Below are 19843 nucleotides of genomic sequence, written 5' to 3' on the forward strand. Positions count from 1 at the left end.
GTGCCAGCTTAAAATATAATTCAAATATCAATTTACTATATAAAATGGTGTTTATAATTTCAGCAAATTTTTCTAGTATAAGATATAATTTTAAATTATCCTTTAGATGTCATAATGTTTTGACAATAAAATGGTGAAGGAACGAATGTTGTATATTTTTAAGGAATGTTTGCATGTTAAATGGAGTATACTATAACGAATAGATGTTTTATGAAGCGTTTATTAATTATATACAGGTTTCATGCAACAATATTGCTAAACTAAGTTTCTAATATATTATTACACCAATATAAGTTGAAGTGTAGCTACATAATGTAAAAAATTTAGATTACGACTTCGATTTATTGATATTTTTTCAACATAAATATTTTAACAATAGTTTAAGTCACCATTCTATCATACCCTACATATGTTTATAATTCATACGCTGCCATCTGTTGGCCCGCTCCTAGCATGTATGTAGCTAAAGTATCTTGTAACGAACTTTTTTACACACATACAATTTCGATTTATTAATAGCCTGCCATAATGCTAAATATTCTTGTAATTTATAATGTTATATGGCTCCATTCCCTATTATACTCTTCATATATTATTACCATATATTTAACTAGAATATGTGATAAAATGGTGAAGGAATACAATCGAAAAATGTGCTAACTTAAAATATAATTCAAATATCAATTTACTATATAAAATGGTGTTTATAATTTCAGCAAATTTTTGTAGTATGAGATATAATTTTAAATTATCCTTTAAATGTCATAATATTTTGACAATAAAATGGTGAAGGAACGTTTGTTGTATATTTTTAAGAAAAGTTAGCATGTTAAATGGAGTATACTATAACGAATAGATGTTTTATGAAGCGTTTATTAATTATATACAGGTTTCATGCTACGATATCGCTAAACTAAGTTTCTAATATATTATTACTCCAATATAAGCTGAAGTATAGCTACATAATGTAAAAAATTTAGATTACGACTTCGATTTATTGAAAGTCAACGATAATGTTAAATAATCTTGTAATTTATAATAATGCAACTCTCTCCATAATATATTACAATGCTCTAGTATATGGTTAAAAGTTTATATTACCATATAGTCAAATATAATATGTGTTAAAATGGTGAAGGAATTATCAGATCGAAAAAGGACTTTTCTGGTGTTAGGTATAACAATATGCTGTCCTTTAGGTGTCATGATTAATTACGGATAAAATGGCGAAGGACAATCTCTGTGCCTTTTTAAAGAGAGATCACATATTAAAATGGTACATATTATAACCAATATGATGTTTTATGAAGTGTTTATTTATTTTATACAGGTTTCATGTCATGAAATTGCTAAACTAAAATTCTATAAGATAAAAATACATTATTACTATAATACAAGACGAGGTTATAGCTACATACTCAACGTTGATGAACGAACAAAATGGAATTAATAGAATACTAGACTTGTATGTACTATGAACCGTTCTGTCGTCATATTTACATAATATAATACAAATAAATTCGACATATACACAAATTTTCGGTTTAAAGCTGCCTCCAGATAGTTTAAAATCAAATTAGTCGTCAAGGGGAGAGTCGTACTCCTCTAAACTGTACGTTTTCTCGACCAGCTCGTAGTTGAAGACGAACCCTTTGCCAGCTATGTGATCGTCGGTTCGGAATTTGATCACCATCCCGTCCTGAGATGATGTGGTAACCTCTTGCATTGTCTATAATCAAAAACCGATTTTCTATTTTATTCTGTCCCAAGTTGCGACATTTTGTTGAAGACACAATCATCGTTAACGTACCTGGTTACCACAAAATCGACCAAGAGATACTCGATTACTATCCAAGCCGTCGTAAACTTCCACATAGTCATAGACGCAGTCTTCCTCGTTCTCCAATTCGAATTCCGTGAAAGATAAGCGTACGTTGTAGCCGGTGGTGCCCAGCAGGTACCAATCACAGGAAGATTTTGGTCCGTAGGTAATGTTACCGTATTTAGGGTGGGAGAAAATCTGGCGTTTTTCCAAAGTAGCTTGAAGCAGACCACCGCATTGCTATATAAAATACAGAAAAAATACATTTTGCTTATTGTTGTTCTCAAATAAACCTAGTCCAGATGCAACCAGCAATTCATATTTATTTGAAATTGTTAATATCGATGTTCCAGATTCCTGGATTTTTTAGTAATTTTGATTATTAGTAATTATAATTGATTGTTCATTTTATCATATATTAGGTGCTTGGATCTATTTTGATCAGCGATATTTATTGATGAATATGCAAAGTATTAAATCTCTTTACATAAAGTATCAGTTTTTCATGTCACGGCCAAAACTACATTTTCGGAAATAATTTTTTGTTCAAGTCCATCAAACACTCTTAACAACTTAAGATTGTGTGTTTTAGTTTCAACGATTTTAAAATTGTCGTTTTTCAATAACAACGAATCGGTATCAAAACTCCAAGACAGTGAATTACGAGACCTAATGAGTCAATAACGAGTAATGTATAAGTAATGAGTAGCAATTAATCACTGAAAGTACCAAATCAAATAGTTTCAATATGGCGGTTTCAGTAATATATTATGCCTGGCAATCTGAGCGGCATGCGAGGAGTAATGGCCAGCGAGAGCCATCCATACAGACACCGGAATATTCATGGCCATAGTGTCTTACTACGTATATGAAGGTACTAATAAAACCGAAGGAATGTGGCTGAAGAAGTTTACCAATATCAGTAGAGCAAATTTAGTAACATATTGTTTTAAAAAAAGAACTAGCGTTGGTGCCTCATCTTCTTGCATAACAACTCTCGGCCATATGTTGCTAGAGTTTTGAAAGATATACTGTTGTTCTTGGAATGGCTGAGTTTTATTCACTTAAAATCCACTGATCCACTTCGATGCAGCGGCACATGCTTTCGAAACGCTAAAATGCGGACAAAAACCAGCGGCGAATGAATCGCTGCCAAACCAACATCATTCTTTCGCCACAGAACCACCTTGCAGTCAAAAATCTAGGAAAATATTTTAGAAAATAATAGAAAATATTTTGGTTAATATATAACGAACCAATTTTTCTCAATAAAGGCATTTTTGTGCAATAGTTATCAAAATACATGCAGGCACCTAATATCATATCAACATCATAGTTTTCTTATTTCATAAGCAGTAACTAACTCCCAAATCTTATGATTTTAGGGACTGGAATTAAACTGATATAAGGGAATTTAAGGTTTTAAATTGAAAGCTAATAGTGTCATATATCCTAATGAATCTAGTATTGTATAAAACATATTTTTTATTCAAGTACATATGGTTGCTGTGTTTTTCTGATATTTAACAAGTCATAATAAAAAATAATGATAACTTAAAAGCTTACAAGATAGCATTAATTTATATGGAATATTATATTTGCTGTTATGCTGAACGTACAAATATGACGCAGAAATTTTTTTTCAAAGATTTCAAGGTCATTAGATACAAGGTTAACAAAAGAAACATTAGAAGTAGATACATTACGATAAAAGTCAAATTTGCATTAACTTTATAAATTTAACATTTCAAAAAACCTATTACTGCTGAAGAGAAGCAATATATTTGAATCAAAATATTGAACCTAGCATCCCTGTAACCCACAAATTTTTGAAAATTAACAAAAATTTAACTTCTATATCTGCAGATTGGTTTAATTGATTGGAATGTATTAGAATGTGGGAAAATAATATAATCTGACACAAAGAGGTAGATTTTAGAGATTAGAAAAAGTTCGTAGAAAATTTGAGACAAAGGATGCGTGAAGATTCTAACAACAATATTTTTTAATATCATTTTGCAGAATTGCTCTTAAGCTCTTAGTTGCAATTAGAGTTGTTGTTAGCGTTTTTAATTTTAATTTTAACTTGAACTTCGACAAATGGGTACATAAATCAGTGAGGTCTATTGAATAACAAACATCAGTGGCCTTTTAACGAAAAACAAATATTTTGGCACTCCCTGAACGTAGCACAAGAGTTCGATAAAATTTATCACAAAAACTAAACATAATGCTTCGAAAGGAATATGTATCTTCAAGTTGTTCAGAATTAAAGAAGGCGAATAAGGATTACCTCAAGCTAGTGTCCTTGAGGTATAAGGAAATATAACACTTTCAGAAATGGACAAGAACTAAGAAACATATATGAATATAAATCTGATAATAATATAATGAACTAAACAATTGCAAATAAAACTAAAAGAGCCCACATTTGTTCTAATAAATTTTACCAACAAAATACTAAGACATTCATCAGGATTGAACTTAAATGGTACTACTATACCATAACAAAATCATGCCAAATATTTACTTATGATATTAGAGTTAAGTCAAAATAGATGAAATATCATACTTCATATATCATATATCAGGCCTTATATCAGGCCAATGGGGTTGAAATTGGGACAGTAATATAAAGAATGTCCAAATATTTCAGGAATAGAACAACGCGACATTTATATAAAGTGAATGATTAAATATGGTACCATAAATCGAATGTTATATTTGGTCTGGGTTCTCCAATAACGTTTCACTAGTATCCTGATAACTTACTGTGGAATAAGCACCCAAGAATCCTTTCTTATGAACATTGTTGTCCGACTTAAATGTCATGTAGAGATGGTTTTCTGAAGACATCACCGAATGAGGTCCCATGGCTCCGCAGAATCGTCCCATCTGCACCGATTTCGACGAATCCCCGTCGAATATCTGCACGTAATCGAAATAGCACTCCTGATGCTGTTCCAACTGGAAGTATTGGAAATCGAGGCGTATTCTGTGTCCGGGCATGGTCTTTATGTGCCAGACGCAGTCCTTCAGCGGCGGATAGTACTTGGGATAGTTGGGACTGTTGATACTACCGTGCGGGGGCGTGAAGATCTCGTGCACGCAATCGCCCTCAATACAACTCCTCTTGTTCTCCGACAGAGTGAAGCCGGTACGGCAGGAGCACTGAAAACTACCCAGGGTATTGACGCAGTCGTGGTCGCATCCACCATTTCTTGTGGCGCATTCGTCATTATCTGGAAGAAAAATTAATTTAGCAGGAAGCTTCTTCGATGGCGTAGGTTGAGAGTACCGATGAAATACACGGCGGCGAATCCGGTCTTTTGTACATTGGCGTCGGAGTCGAAAGCGATCTTCAAGAAGTTGCTCTCAGAGCTGATCATTTTCGGTACCTTGGTGCCGCAAAAAGAACCGTGTAATTTCGTTTTACCCGTGGTGAGCTGGCTGGAAACTTCAACATAGTCGTACTCACATAGCTGTAAATCAGTTATACAGTTTGTTAACATTTTTAAATGTATAAATTTAATATATTTTAGATTTTTTCATTCTATAATATTGTCTACTAATAGGTATAAGCAAGTCCTGTTAAATTGGCTAACGATCGGGCATTATCAGTTCTCACATCCATATCTTATGACTGACGATGTTCCTCCATTGCGTGATTATTGTGGACTAATAAATACAGTCCGACATGTTTTACAATCATGTGAGGCTTTACGGTCTATTTGAGATAGACATAACTTACCTAGAAATCTGGAAACACCATTCACTTCAAACTACATCGATAAAATATTTGATTATTTACATGAAATTAATTTACAATGTGTTATTTAATTTCTTATCTCATATTTAATTTTATTTTGGAGAAACCAAACTGTTTTATATTTATAACCCTTAAGTTATATTTTATCTACTGCTTTGGTCTGAATATATTAATATATTATGTATTATGAATTATAAAATTATTTGTACTATTATTGTTTTATATGCGCTTTTAAGTTAATTTTATTTATTTATTTATTTTTATATTTATTACATACATTACTTACGTTACATATTGTACTTTTTATATTAATATATTTTATCTCATATATACATATATATATATATATATATATATATATTGGATATTTGTTGTGTTGTCCTTTAGTTAATTGAAAAATATGTATGAGAATATTTGACCTATCATTACCATACGTATTCCATTCAGATATCTTGCAAAATCTACACATATAATGAAAAATACATCACAAAGACCCATTATTAGCAAGAGCAACAACGATATGGAGGAAACGATATCTAGTCCATTCAATAAAACAGCCAATGCATGTCATCAAAATTTATGAGATCAGCATGTCACAATATGGTTGCTCTAAATGGTTATATGTTTCAGCACATCAGATATTATGGTGAAATGAGCACCGAAGATGGTGAACGCAGTGGACGCCCAAAAGATGTTGTTACTAACGAAAACGTTAAAAAAATTCACAAAATGGTTTTGAATGACCGTAAATGGAAATTGAATAAAATAGCAGACACTCTGAAAATATCAACTGAACGTGTGTATCATATCATTCACGAATATTTGGGTATGAGAAAGATCTGTGCAAAGTGGGTGTCGCGCGAGCTCACTTTTGGCCAAAAACAACGACGAGTTGATGATTCGGACCAGTGTTTGAAGATGATCAAGCGTAATAAACCCGAGTTTTTGCATTGATGTGTGACAATGAATGAAACATGGCTCCATCGTTTCACTCCGAAGTCCAATCGACAGTCACCGAGTCGACTGCACACGATGAACACGCTCCAAGGCGTGGGAAAACGCAACAGTCGCCTGGCAAGGTTATAGCGTCTGTATTTTGGGATGAGAATGGGATAATTTTCATTGACTACATTGAAAAAGGAAGGACTATCAACAGCAACTATTACATAGCATTATTGGGCCGCATTTAAAGAAAAAAGGAAGTGTTGCTTCACCAAGACAATGCACCGTGTCAAAAATCCAGGAATTGGGCTTCGAATTGCTTCCTCATCTACTGTATTCTCCAGATCTGGCCCCCAGTGACTATTTCTTGTTCTCAGATCTCAAAAGAATGTTCGCTGAGAAGAAATTTTCGTCGAATGAAGAGGTGATCGCCGAAACTGAGGCCTATTTTGAAGTAAAGGACAAATCGTACTACAAAAATGGTTTCGGATAGGTGGAGGGTCGGTATAATCAGTGTATCACCCTTGAAGGGAATTATATTGAATAAAAAACTAATGATGCCAAAAAATGTGTTTTACTATGGTGGGCCGGGGACTTTTCGGTTGCCTATTTGTTAAACTATTTTGAATAAATAACAAATTTGGATATAATTGGCTTTATCTTCTATAACGTTATAAACAAGCTATTGATATGTTCGTACCTGGTATTCATAATTGTTTCCTTCTATATCCATGTGGGTAAAATTCAAAAAAATCTTATGTTGCGCGGGAGCTTCTATTTCCCAGACACACTTTTTATTGATGGGGTATAGTTCTGGAAACGAGGGAGACGTGATGGTACCCGACGACTCGGTGAATCTACCACCACATGCGTCTACAATTGAAAATATTTAAGTCATACTTACAAAATCAAATAACGTCAAAGTCGCAAACTCACCAACGCAACTTATTTTATCAGAATGAAGCTCAAAGCCAGGTTCACACCCGCACATAAAGCTGCCCAAAGTGTTGATGCACAATTGCTCGCAGCCGTGATCGGTCTTTTCGCACTCGTTGAATTCCGCTATGATTTTAGCGGAGAAACCACCTCGTTGATTGGACCTGGAATGAACCCTCGTCCATTAATAACTCGGCAAATTGATTATCGAAGATGTTGTCTCACTTATCGCTGATAAATGTTATGGTCATTTCGTTGGTGGTCGAGGTGATGTCGTCAGGAACTAAGGCGCCGCAGGAATGTTGCAGAAGCGTGGCGTTCGGGTGCAGACCGTCCCTGATAGCGACGTAGTCGTAGCTGCAGTTTGCGTGATGTTCGAGATCGAAAGCTAGAAACTTCACGGCGATTTGATATTTTTCGGGGACCGTGATTAACCAGGTACATTTCTGACTCGGATGGTATTCATCGGGGTAGTTCGGAGATTCCAAATATCTGAAAAATGTTTAGATAGTTTTTTTACATTGAATTAATTCATAACACGTTTAACTTACTAGCTTTAAATAGTCAATCAATTAACCAATTAAATTCTAAAAGGCCATAACAATATTGTAAAGTGATAGAAAGGTTAGTAATGTGATTCATTAAGAAGAAATCATCAATCTGTATTAGTCAAGTAAATATCAGCAAATGCAGATGCAGCAAAGATATTTGTGAAGGTTCGTTTGAGGCTAACTTGTGACACAGTGCACTGTCTTGGTGAAACAGCACTTTCTTTTTCCTCAAATGCGGCCGTTCTTCGGCGATTTCGTCCTTCAAACGATCCAATAACACTATGTAATAGCCGCTGTTGATAGTCCTTCCTTTTTCAAGGTAGTCAAAGAAAACTATTCTATGCGCTTTGGAGCGGGTTCATCGTGTGCAGTCCACTCGGATGACTGTCGATTGGACTTTGGAGTGAAATGAGCCATGTTTCATCCGTTGTCACATATCGACGCAAAAACTCGGGTTTATTACGCTTAATCATCTTCAAACACTGCTTCGAATCATCAACTCGTCATTTTTTTGGTCAAAAGTGTCAGTGTCAAAAAGTCACCACGTCTAAACTTAGCATACCAATCCTTGATGGTTGATTTTCCTGGGGTAGTATCCGGAAACTCGGCATTAAGCCAAGTTTGTGCTTCAACTGTATTTTTTCCCTTCAAAACGCAATATTTTATCACGCGAAATTTTTTTCACATTAACAAAAGTTGCTTCACTTAGAATGCTATAATTCACAAACTAATGATCCGACAGCTATCAAATTTATACACGCATCTTTCAAGGGTTAGTGCTAACTAGAAAACATATGGATTTCATTCTAGTAGCCCCATCTATGTGTCAGGCCGGGAACTTTTCAATTGATCTGTTATATTTTATATGTGTCCGGTGTTCATATCATTTTGTTCAGTCCTTGCATAGTGTAAATTACATAAGCGCAATTCTCTGAAGTCTTCTTTGGATAATTTGCAACACTTTTCCAGCAATTAACAGGAGATATATTGGTTGCAAGTTAACTAATTTAAATCATAAATATATTATACGTACCCTTCAGAATCGATGTGTAACACTCCACCACATATAACTTCAAAATCAGCAGTGAATCCTCTATTGGCATCACCATTTTGCGCGACATAAGTCACCAGCATCCTGCTGCTTTCGGACCTGATATTGGGTACTTCACCCCGTCCACAAAAGACACCTGGAAACCTTAAAGTTTCATCTGAATATTCATTAACGTCTAGAAGAAAATATTCATACCCAACAGTTTGGATTTCTTCCAGTAACCGTCGCGAACCTCCAAGTAGTTCTGCGAACAGTTCGGCGTCTTCATGATGTCCATCGAGGTGATGTTAAGTCGGATCTTTTCTCCCGGCGTAGCTGTTATCCTCCATTCGCACAATGTGGATTCCTCTGCTGAATTGGTAGTGGAAGCCGGCGGAGAGAATGATCCCGATTTCGTCTGAAACGTTTTTCCACACTCTGCAATTTATTGTGGTGATTATTTCTGCGGGTTAATTATTAATGTATTGGGATACTTGGGCAGTTATATAGGATTTGAGTTTGGATTATATCTCCTTGGCTTAGCCGCAATCTCTGTCCGATTTCTGGGGTTTGCATTCCTGGACCGACTATGGGCTTGATCGTATCTACGTAGGAATTTTTCGAGTATGTATTCCTGGCGTAGTGCATGATGGAATCGTAGTCATACTTCAGCCCCAGGGAACTCACTTGGTCTGGACTCAGTTTTTCGAAATTTACTTTCTGTTCTGAAATATTACGGCATCATTAGTAAAATAATTAAAGTACCGACATAACTATTGTTGAATTTAGAGAGTTTACCATTAGAAATTTGCAATGGTTAGTCCTAGGAAAGTTTAGGAAGAAATAGAGCACCAACCTAAACTATTTGAGAAATTGATTGGGATACTCCTCAAACCTATTCTCAAGGCAATAAAGCTATCATTAAAGATATCATCTCACCAGTTCGGTTTCAGGAATGCACATTCGACAATACACCAAGTATATCAAATTACAGCTGTAAATGAAAAATTTCTAGAAAATTAAAGTTTGTGTTTTGCTGTCTTTGAAGCTCTTCTATATAAAATAAAGTCCCTTATCCTTAAGCATTTTTACCTGCTTTTAAATTATTATTTGATTAATCAATAATTTCTTTCTAATTTCTAAAACCTGCTACCGCTGCTGATGATACGGCAATATTAGTAGTAGAAGAGACTGTAAAGAGCTCAATCTTAGCTCTAATCTTCTCTTGATAAAGTTATCATCTAGATGTCAAGCTCAAATGAAACGAGGATATAAAAAGAAAAGATAAATTCAATATCAAGTTCAGGAAAGTGTATTGGCAACTTGGCCGAAACTCCCAGTTATAAACCTACAACTCGCTTATTTTATATCAGCAGATACTGAGACCAGTGTAGAACTGTGTGAGGCTGCGACAGTGATTCCAATGTCCAAGTGATTTAGAGGTTTCAAAATAAGGCACCGAAAGGAATTGTGAATACGATTTAATATGTACGCGTTCGTAACCTCCATAGTGATCTAGAAATTGGTATAGTCAAGGACACTGTCAGAAAATTTGCCGATTCCCATCAAAGAAGACCACAGAACAACGTCAACTCGGAAGCGTCCAGACTTCTTAATGTCGATAATCTTATTAGACGTCCTAAACGAAAAAAAAACCTTCTGATGTTGCAAATGTTTGAATACGAAGTGAAGTTAGATTAAAGTTAATTGTTGTATTACTAGCTCTAATAAAAAATCACATTGATTGGTGACTGATTGCTAGGACTCTGATAAAAAAAGAATAAAAACAAAATTCAGATCAAGAAGTTCAGAACACTTGATGACCTAAAAGAACAGTAAGGAAAACCTTTCAAAGAAGTTGGAAGGAGATCTAGACTGAAGAGAAATTGTTACTTCTTGAAATAGTCAACTGATAAACTATACAGAAGAAATAGTAAGGTGTTTCTTCCACATCAACAGTGTAACTACACTTTATAAGTATATATAAGTTTAAGCTTGAATTTGGCCAAAAAGTGGATATGCAGTCAACAGCAGATCCAGTTATTATCGGACCGATTAGTGTATACCGCAAAATAGTCAGCATATGCTTGATTTTTAGGCGGTATAGAAATGGAGAAGTAGAAAGTCATAAGTCCAAGTAGTATGATTCAGATATTCTAGTTTCATTATATGTTATAAATTACTATACAAGTAAATGTACTTTAGTATATAGAAGAGTTATAAATTGTGATATAATAAAGTGCCTTCACAACCAACATCCAACACTATTCAAGAATCTCTCAGGAATTTGTTAACAGGTAGTGTGAGTTTTAAAACAGTGTGTCATGTAGTTTTATTCTAGTCGATTTCTACAAATATATCTATATTTTATTAGAAGTTATTATGGAACAAGATTAGTCATTGGCGACTTTGATATTATGTAATCAAAAAATTAAAAATCAACGGTACTGACCTTTCTTAACATTCTCCAGATATACTTCGACATAACTGTCTCTGTCGGGTCTTGTGTGCTCATGATAATAACCAATGGCATGGCCAATTTCGTGCACTACCACCCCGAAAACGGCACATTTAGAGCCAATACTCAATGCCTGAGCACCCAATCCTCTCTTTCCCACGAACGAACAGCATCCGCACGGTTTCTCCGTGAAGAACACGTAGTTCTCGTTCTCTGTCTTGTTTCGCTCGATGAACTTCAGACAGGTGTTGTTCTCCCAGTGTCGCATCGCTTGTTTCGCAAGGGCTTTGCGATAGTCGCTGAAGGTGTCGTCGATCTCGTAGGGGATGACGCCATGGTCCCAGAGGCGTTCCTTGAAGGTGGTCACCGCGGCTCTTTTCCGGATTTTGTGTGGTGGTACTGACGTAGCTTCTTGAAGTTTCCTAGAATATATATATATATATATATATATATATATATATATATATATATATAATATATAATATATAAGAATATATATATATATATAATATATAATATATAAGAATATATATATATATATATATATAATATATAATATATAAGAATATATATATATATATATATATATATATAATATATAATATATAAGAATATATATATGTGTGTGTGTGTGTGTTTGTGAGTGTGTGTATGTGTGCGCGTGTGTGTGTGTGTGTGTGTGTGTGTGTGTGTGTGTGTGTACGAGGATGGTTCAAATATGATGGAGACAAATACTCTGACACGTTTATTTACTATTGAAAAAAATTACAAAAATAACAAACAGTTATTCTAGGTATTTCCCCTCACTGATTTCGTTCGGCACTTGATATTCACTCATGGTCGTAGAACGCGCGTAAAACATGCACTCCCGACGAAAACTATGTTGAAAAACTGTAACACTACATTCAAAACATGCATGCGCATATATATATATATATATATATATATATATATATATATATATATAGGGTGGTTCATATATAATCTAAGATTATAGATTATTCATAATTTTTAGAGGATAAACTAAATTGTTGCACTTGATTTGTATAATTTTTCTTAGTGACTGCTGCACTAAGTCTAGCGTTTGGCCACTTAAGTTAAGTTAAGATTATCTGTTATCAAATTATAATACGACAATAATTGCCTTAAATAATATTTTAGGGTAGAATATTTAAAATATATCAGAACTTGTTCAACGTCTTAAAATCAGAGATAGACAAAACTCTATAAAGAACATACAATGTATCGTTTAGAATAATATAAGCAATTGTTCAGGTATAAATATGAAAATTTCATAATACAATCTATTCAAAGTTATTTCGTACATATGTCACCTAAATTTGTGACGTCAAAACGTCGCAATGTTGCCGCATCAACTCTGACTTTTAGTTTAGTTTGGATTTGAATTGTTGTATCTAATTCTAAATTAAATCAAATAACTGAACAAAAATGTTATCAAATATAGTTAATTTTAAAATTATAGTACATCTAAAATCTACAGTTAGTTATACAGCCAAAATAGTTTATAGGTTAGAGTTATAAGTTAAAAATTACGTAAATTCGACGCAAAGATTCATAAAAACAGATAGAGGACCAAATAGTTTTCCATCGGGACAAAATGTTTTACAATCTAACTTATTCACTAAATTAAATCATAGAAATTTTTTTATGAAAAGCCATTTTCATCAAATCATTCTCTTCATACCTGAGTAATTTAAAAACAGAAAACTGTTTAAGGAAATTTTATGGCAAAATACTTTTTTTTAATTAGTTCTTTTTTGCTTCGATTTTCAGAAATGTTCATTCAATTTCCTCGATCTTATCCATTAATTTCATATTAAGCTGTTGATGCAGTAACTTATAAAAGTTTTTCTTAACTAAGCAGTATTTTAATACCATATATTTAAGTTTTGATATCTATGTAGTTCAGTTTAATTTAACCGGATACTCATACAAAACGCAAAATAATTGATTCACCTTCCCAAACTAGATTCTTTAATTTGTTCTTTATTTTATATAAATTTCAGAATCTCTTTTGATCAAGAACTCTGGTGATTCATTAATTTGAATAATTCCTACATAATTACGAACTACTAGAAACATTTATTGTAGGTATGCCTTATAATTATCTACTTATTTACTTTTTATTTGGATGAGGCAAGATATCTCAATAAACCAACTTTTCAGTAAGTGTTTTCAGAAAAGTCAGTTAGCGAATATTAACTTCAGTAATCAATTTAATTTAGTTATTTATTATTTATGACAATCTGTAGTAACTAAGAAGCATTTTAATAACCTATAAAACAATAATGCTTTCTAAGAAAGTAGTGTAACGTGAAACGTCTCTAATGGTGACGATTCATGTCTTTTTCCACACATTTTGAATGTTTAGTATAAGAAAAAAATGCAATAAGTTCCTTATTCGTCTTCAATTAAATATTTCGCTACACATTCTTATTCATGATTTTTTTATTGATATTTTTAATATTGGAGATATTGGTAAAGCTATTCATTAAGTTGCTCCCAAGTCTAATTTATTAAAAGAAAGTGTATTCACAGTTTCAGAAATTGTACCATTATATTTTATAGGCTGTAACAAGTAATTTAAATAGTAAAATACTGCAAGTACTAAAGATATTTTGATAGCACAAGCAATAGTGCTATCATGGTGGAAAGTAAAGTTCTTATTCGTCTTCAATTAAATATTTCGCTAGACATTCTTATTCATGATTTCTTTATTGATATTTTTTATTGAGACATTGGTAAAGTTATTCATTAAGTTGCTCTTAAACCTAAATTTTTAATGGAAAGTGTATTCACAGTTTTATTGATCTTTTTCCTTTTAGTTATTTTTAGTAAATATTGCTTTGTTAATATTTTTTGCACCATTATTTTTTATAGGCTGTAACAATTAATTTAAATAGTAAAATACTGCAAGTACTAAAGATATTTTGATAGCACAAGCAATAGTGCTAACATAGTGAAAAGTAAAGTTATATATATATATATATAGTATAACATACATATAAACATAGCTATCGGCAAGAAGAGATAAAAGCAAAATACAAACAAGAGATGAAAAACCTGGCCGTGACAAAAAGAGTGAGTAGAGAAAAGTAGTTAAAGAACTTCTTTTTTCTAGTTTTGAAATGTACATGTCAAGAATTCAATTGATTTAATTATAGTGTATGATATGCGGCCTAAAAAAATGAAGGCGAACTATTTCCGAACCAAATGATTACGCACGGATAAAAAATGGATTATACTGTATAATAACTTATGACGAACATTCACTCACAAATAAGATAGAAACAGATGATTAAAATCGTTCCAATGTCTTTGTTATCATGTTCTGGTTCGGGCTTGCGAAAAAACTCTTAGGGCCAATGTTCATCGATCTACACGACATCCATTCATCGTTCATCATCGATTGGTATCTGAAAACATTCTCTTTGAAGAACGTGGAAATAACCAAATTATGTTTTTGCTCAATCCACTACACAAGAAAAAATTAAATGAAATCAACTATTGCGTATATTGTGTTGCATATAATTCAGCACAATTCAACAATTGAATTATTTCAAGTGATTTCTTCTATTATATCGATTATATCCGCTCTAATAAACATATATATGATGAACATCTGCCATACAATTCATTCCAGTTTCTTCTAGTAGATAGCGGCTGTGTTTGTACGAATATTAAACAATAAAAAAGGCATGACATTTAATCAAATTACGGATGATTAACATGTAGATTAGGTCATGGCCATCCAGTGCTCCTATTTAGGTCAATTGTCCATCTGGCGCGATTACAGAGTTCATGAGATGCTGTTGAAAAATTACCAGCATTCGCGAAAGCTATTTACAATCTTTTTAATTGATTCGGCCTTCTGTGACCACATGTAAATTTAAAAATCGTAGCTGAACGTGAATAATCTATTTAATTTCATTCCAATCAAGGTGACACTTACCATATTTTCTTTTTTTCCAATAGTTTTCTCACGTTCTCGGTATAGAGTACGTGTTTGTTGGTTTCCTCCAGGTCCTGGTGGACATATCTGGCATACAATTTTCGCTTTGGATCAGGGAAAGTTATGGCTATGTCGTCCACAAACACATCTGAAAATTTAAAACGTTCTTCTGAATTTAATAAGTGATTTTAGTTTTCTCTGTATTAATAATGTATTTATGCACTAATACGTGAGCCTAAGAACTATTCGAATCCCTTTTTAAGAATATTGGAAAGGTGATAAAAGTAAATTTATTATGTCATAAGTAGTGTGAATATGGAGATGAAGAACATTTGTATATAATATGAATTACAATTGCTGTTATTATTTCCTACAGGGCTTCACCATTTTCCTGGACTTAAATGTTGTCAGGATGATGTTGATTAAAGTCTCCTTTTACCAACTAGTGGTTTATCTGGACTGGACCTAGAGTTTAACGTGGGCTCCGAACCACGGTCCTCAACATTTAGTTTACCGACAGTCAAGTTACCAACTTTAGAAATCATCCCAGAAGACATCCGGTCTTACCCAGCCTGGTTACTGGCGTGACAGGGATCATTTCCCTTGTCGGATTTTACACTCTTGCCCAGGACAATCACAAATATTAAACAATCTCAAACATAAATTTACGACCATGCCCCAGCAGGATTCGAACCCGCGGCTATCGCAACAGTAGGGGAACCGTCCTATCGCCTTTACCACTGCGCCACCAAGCCGGAGTTTTAAAGAAGGCCAAAGTCTTCTCGAGACCGGTTTTTTTTCTTTAATTTTGAATGTTTATATTTGCCTTCCTACAATATTGAAATATTCTGTAAAAACTTCAGTGTCTCTTGGATATTTTTATTCATATCTACTACAAGTTCATTTATTATTAATTTATTGTCGTGTAGTACTTCTGCATCAATATACAAGAAATATAAACGGAGGATAAATATATCACTATATATTTCCAAACTGGTCTAACAAAACTGTCGCCGAGAGTAGAGATTAAAAGTATAAACTTTTTAAAAATTGAATATTTTCTACGTTGTTGAGTATTGGAAGTCCTAACATATAAATTGAATTGACATTAATCTCAACCAATGATTTGTGTCCTAATATTTCTGTCATCTGATAGTATTTTCCGGAAAAATTATTATATTTTTTCGTAAGTTAGTAACTGCAAATCGAATGGCACTAGTGAAGGATTCTTCCGTTGACAACAGTGTTAAGTCGATTTAGATTTGAATTCAGTTATTTAAATTAATTGAGATATTTTTAGATTTTTTAAAAATGTCAATAATCAAGGATTTTTAAAGATATATGTTATAACACTATCATTATATGGAATTTTAAAACACTAATATGCCTTTGCCAAGTTATACTGGCTGTACATTTATATGAAATGATTACAGGTCATTTGTAAAAGAAATATAATTAACTTAATTAATTACGGTTGTATTTCGACTACTAGCTGATCATGATAATTGTTTTTATCCATATGATCTAATATTTGTAATTTCTTGTTTAATGTTTGTATTTATATAAAAGCTAAAATATGTTAACAGGTCAATTGAAAAGCCCCGGCCTATCTTAGTAAAACATATTATTTTTGGCATAATTAGTTTTTTTTATTCAACATAATTCCCTTTAAGGGTGGTACACTGATTATAGCGACCCTCTAACTTTTCGATATCATTTTTGTAGTACAATTTGCCCTTTACTTCAAAATAGACTTCAAAATAACTAAAAAAAATAAGTAAATAGAAAAATAGGAAAAATTTTTAAATATTTTCGGCGGTAACAATCTCTTTTGGGCGTCCACTACGTTCAACGTCTTCGGTGCTCATTTCACCATGTCTAAACTTAAAATAGCAATCCTTGATGGTTGATTTTCCTGTGGCACGGTCCGGAAACTCGGCATCAAGTCAAGTTTTTGCTTCAACTGTATTTTTTCCCTTCAAAAATCAATATTTCATCAACATGCGACATTCTTTTTTATAAATTTTTTCACAATAACAAAGGTTGCTTCACTCAAAATGCTATAATTCATAAATTAATGATCCGACAGCTGTCAAATTTATACACGCATCTTTTGAGGGTTAGGGCTAACTAAAAAGTATAAGGATTTAATTCTAGTAGCGACATCTATGTGTCAGGCCGAGGACTTTTCAATTGACGTGTTATATTGTCATTTATCATATATTACTGTAATACTAAAACCCATTACACTGAAAGATATAAATGAACCCCTTTTTGTAATGTTAAGACAATAAGACAATATGGTGGAGTAATCTTAGATTATTTTTTATTAATTTTCCCTTTTTTATATTCTCCTACTCTTACATTAAAAAAAAAATTTCCCCAATAGAAATAAGTATGAAATAATATACTGAAGTTCATTTGATCCTAACTAAATCTTATTTTATTCTATTTGTATTTTAGCCTAAACATTATTTTTGGTATCGAGGTTCATTTTTGCTGAATGGCGTTGTCAATAAGAATAATTACCCAGTCTAGAACCACGCCAAACCGCTCAAGCTGACTAGTTAACATTGTATCCACAAAAAGTTGTTGTATAATGCGGATTTTGGACCGGCAGCAGTCCGGCCGTGGAATAGTGATAATCGATTTTTTGGCTTAAGTTGAATGATCAGAACGTCGAAGATATGTAATTCCATCAAAACAGCGCTATAGGCTACACAACGTCCGCCACAATTTGAGGATATGGTTATCTCTTGTGGAAATAATGTGGGAATAGCGTGATCGAATTATTTTTATGAGGCTTTCTCAAATCAGCGGTCTATTTCAATGAGCCGTAATCGACTGTTGCCATGACCTATGCTATCGTTCAAATGTAGTTGTATTTATGTAGCAGAATTAATGAAAACTGAAATACTTGGATCCTATCACCAGGAGCTTAGTGGATCCCATTTTTACTTAGATCCGCCCTCATTCAAAAACCCTTTATATCTATGATAGTCACATCTAATATAGTGAAGGCAAATTCTACAAATGAAAAGTGATTTTTTGCTATAATATCTTTTTTAATTCATTCTACTTTTTCACCGACAGGAATTCTTCGAGTAGATAGTCAATAAAAGGAATCAATGTTCTAAAGGAAATGTGGTAAATTGTATCCAAATTAGACTCAGCAAATTATAGTAGATAGAACTTATATTAATTGTCAACATTAATATGTTGCTCTTTTATAATTTTTGGATAGAACATAATTTATTGATAAAAGCATATGAGATAGCGAAAGGAAATCAGAGCAGTTAAAGAAAACACTTGAAAAATCAGTAATTGAAACTACAACTCTAGGGACCATCATCCATTATAATTGAGGATTTTGAGTGGAATATATTTTAAGTAGAAAGAACACAAAGTAATTTCGTAATATAACAAAAAGTGACAACTTTTATTGTATTATCATTGAAAACCTACATGAAAATTTGAACCAAACGATTTGTTATTAGAACTCTTTAGGTCGGTATTAGAACTCATGAGCTTTAGAAAGCCCCAAATTGATGCGATTTACTCGACATAACATTCTGATGAGAAAATGATGAGAAAAATGGTAAAGAACAGATAATATTGAAGAGTTTAAGTGGGACATTGAAAGAAAATAGCATATGAGTAGAAATGAGACAAGGTGATTTCACAATATCACAGAAATTGACCACGTTGTTTTATTATCAGTGAAATCCTACATGAAAATTTGAACCAAACGATTTTAACAACATGATATTCGGCTGTTGAATAAACGATGAGCAAATATTAAAGAACAATATACAATTAATATTAAACAAATGATATTTTAAACAATATTAAACAAAAAACATATTTCTATGAGTACTATTGTATATTTTGTTTTGTTTTGTTAATAACACGCAATGCGATTTCTAAATAACCGAAACAAAGAATAAGAACGACAAATATTTACATGCAAAAACTTACCAGCCTTGCAGGGATTCAAACCGGTGTCGTTGGAGGTCTTCTTGGGGAAGGTGTTCGTCAACAGTTCCTCCACCGAAAACTTCTTGTGGGCGTTGAACGTTTTTTGCGTAGTATTCGCGCCGTCCAACTGACCAGCTGGACTATCGTCGCGGACAGCAAACTGGACCGCTATGCCACAAAAGCACGAAACAAATGCGAGTCTAGCCAACATGGTCGCTGGATAATCTGCCGTTATATCGGCAGCAATGTGTGCTAATTACGAGCGAGAGATAAAAGCGATACGGGGGCGACTCGCAAAGTCCCCGGACCGATACGGGGGTGTTATGTGGCTTCTGGGCCCAGCGGGATGATTGTTTGACAGCCCGAAGCTTAGATTCGAACCTA

At 33.3% G+C, this 19843-nt stretch overlaps 1 protein-coding gene and 1 long non-coding RNA gene across 2 annotated transcripts in view; one reads left to right on the forward strand and one right to left on the reverse strand.

Moving 5' to 3' along the window:
- LOC143203564 (uncharacterized) overlaps positions 1 to 19843 on the forward strand; it is a 509963-nt gene that overhangs the window by 346152 nt on the left and 143968 nt on the right. The window lies entirely within an intron of this gene.
- LOC143204191 (protein tolkin) lies at positions 1299 to 19765 on the reverse strand. Its single transcript, XM_076416676.1, has 13 exons — positions 19460 to 19765; positions 15482 to 15629; positions 11503 to 11930; positions 9545 to 9775; positions 9267 to 9488; positions 9054 to 9207; positions 7695 to 7961; positions 7470 to 7633; positions 7234 to 7406; positions 5121 to 5304; positions 4595 to 5064; positions 1811 to 2062; positions 1299 to 1729 (listed from the first exon to the last, which is right to left on the reverse strand). The coding sequence occupies exons 1-13, from the start codon at positions 19668 to 19670 to the stop codon at positions 1577 to 1579; spliced, it is 3057 nt and encodes a 1018-aa protein (XP_076272791.1). The 5' UTR covers positions 19671 to 19765; the 3' UTR covers positions 1299 to 1576.

Source organism: Rhynchophorus ferrugineus, unplaced genomic scaffold (genome assembly GCF_030347505.1).
Source record: "Rhynchophorus ferrugineus isolate W39M unplaced genomic scaffold, kcgeb_rfMv2 rfM10, whole genome shotgun sequence".
NCBI lineage: Eukaryota > Metazoa > Arthropoda > Insecta > Coleoptera > Curculionidae > Rhynchophorus > Rhynchophorus ferrugineus.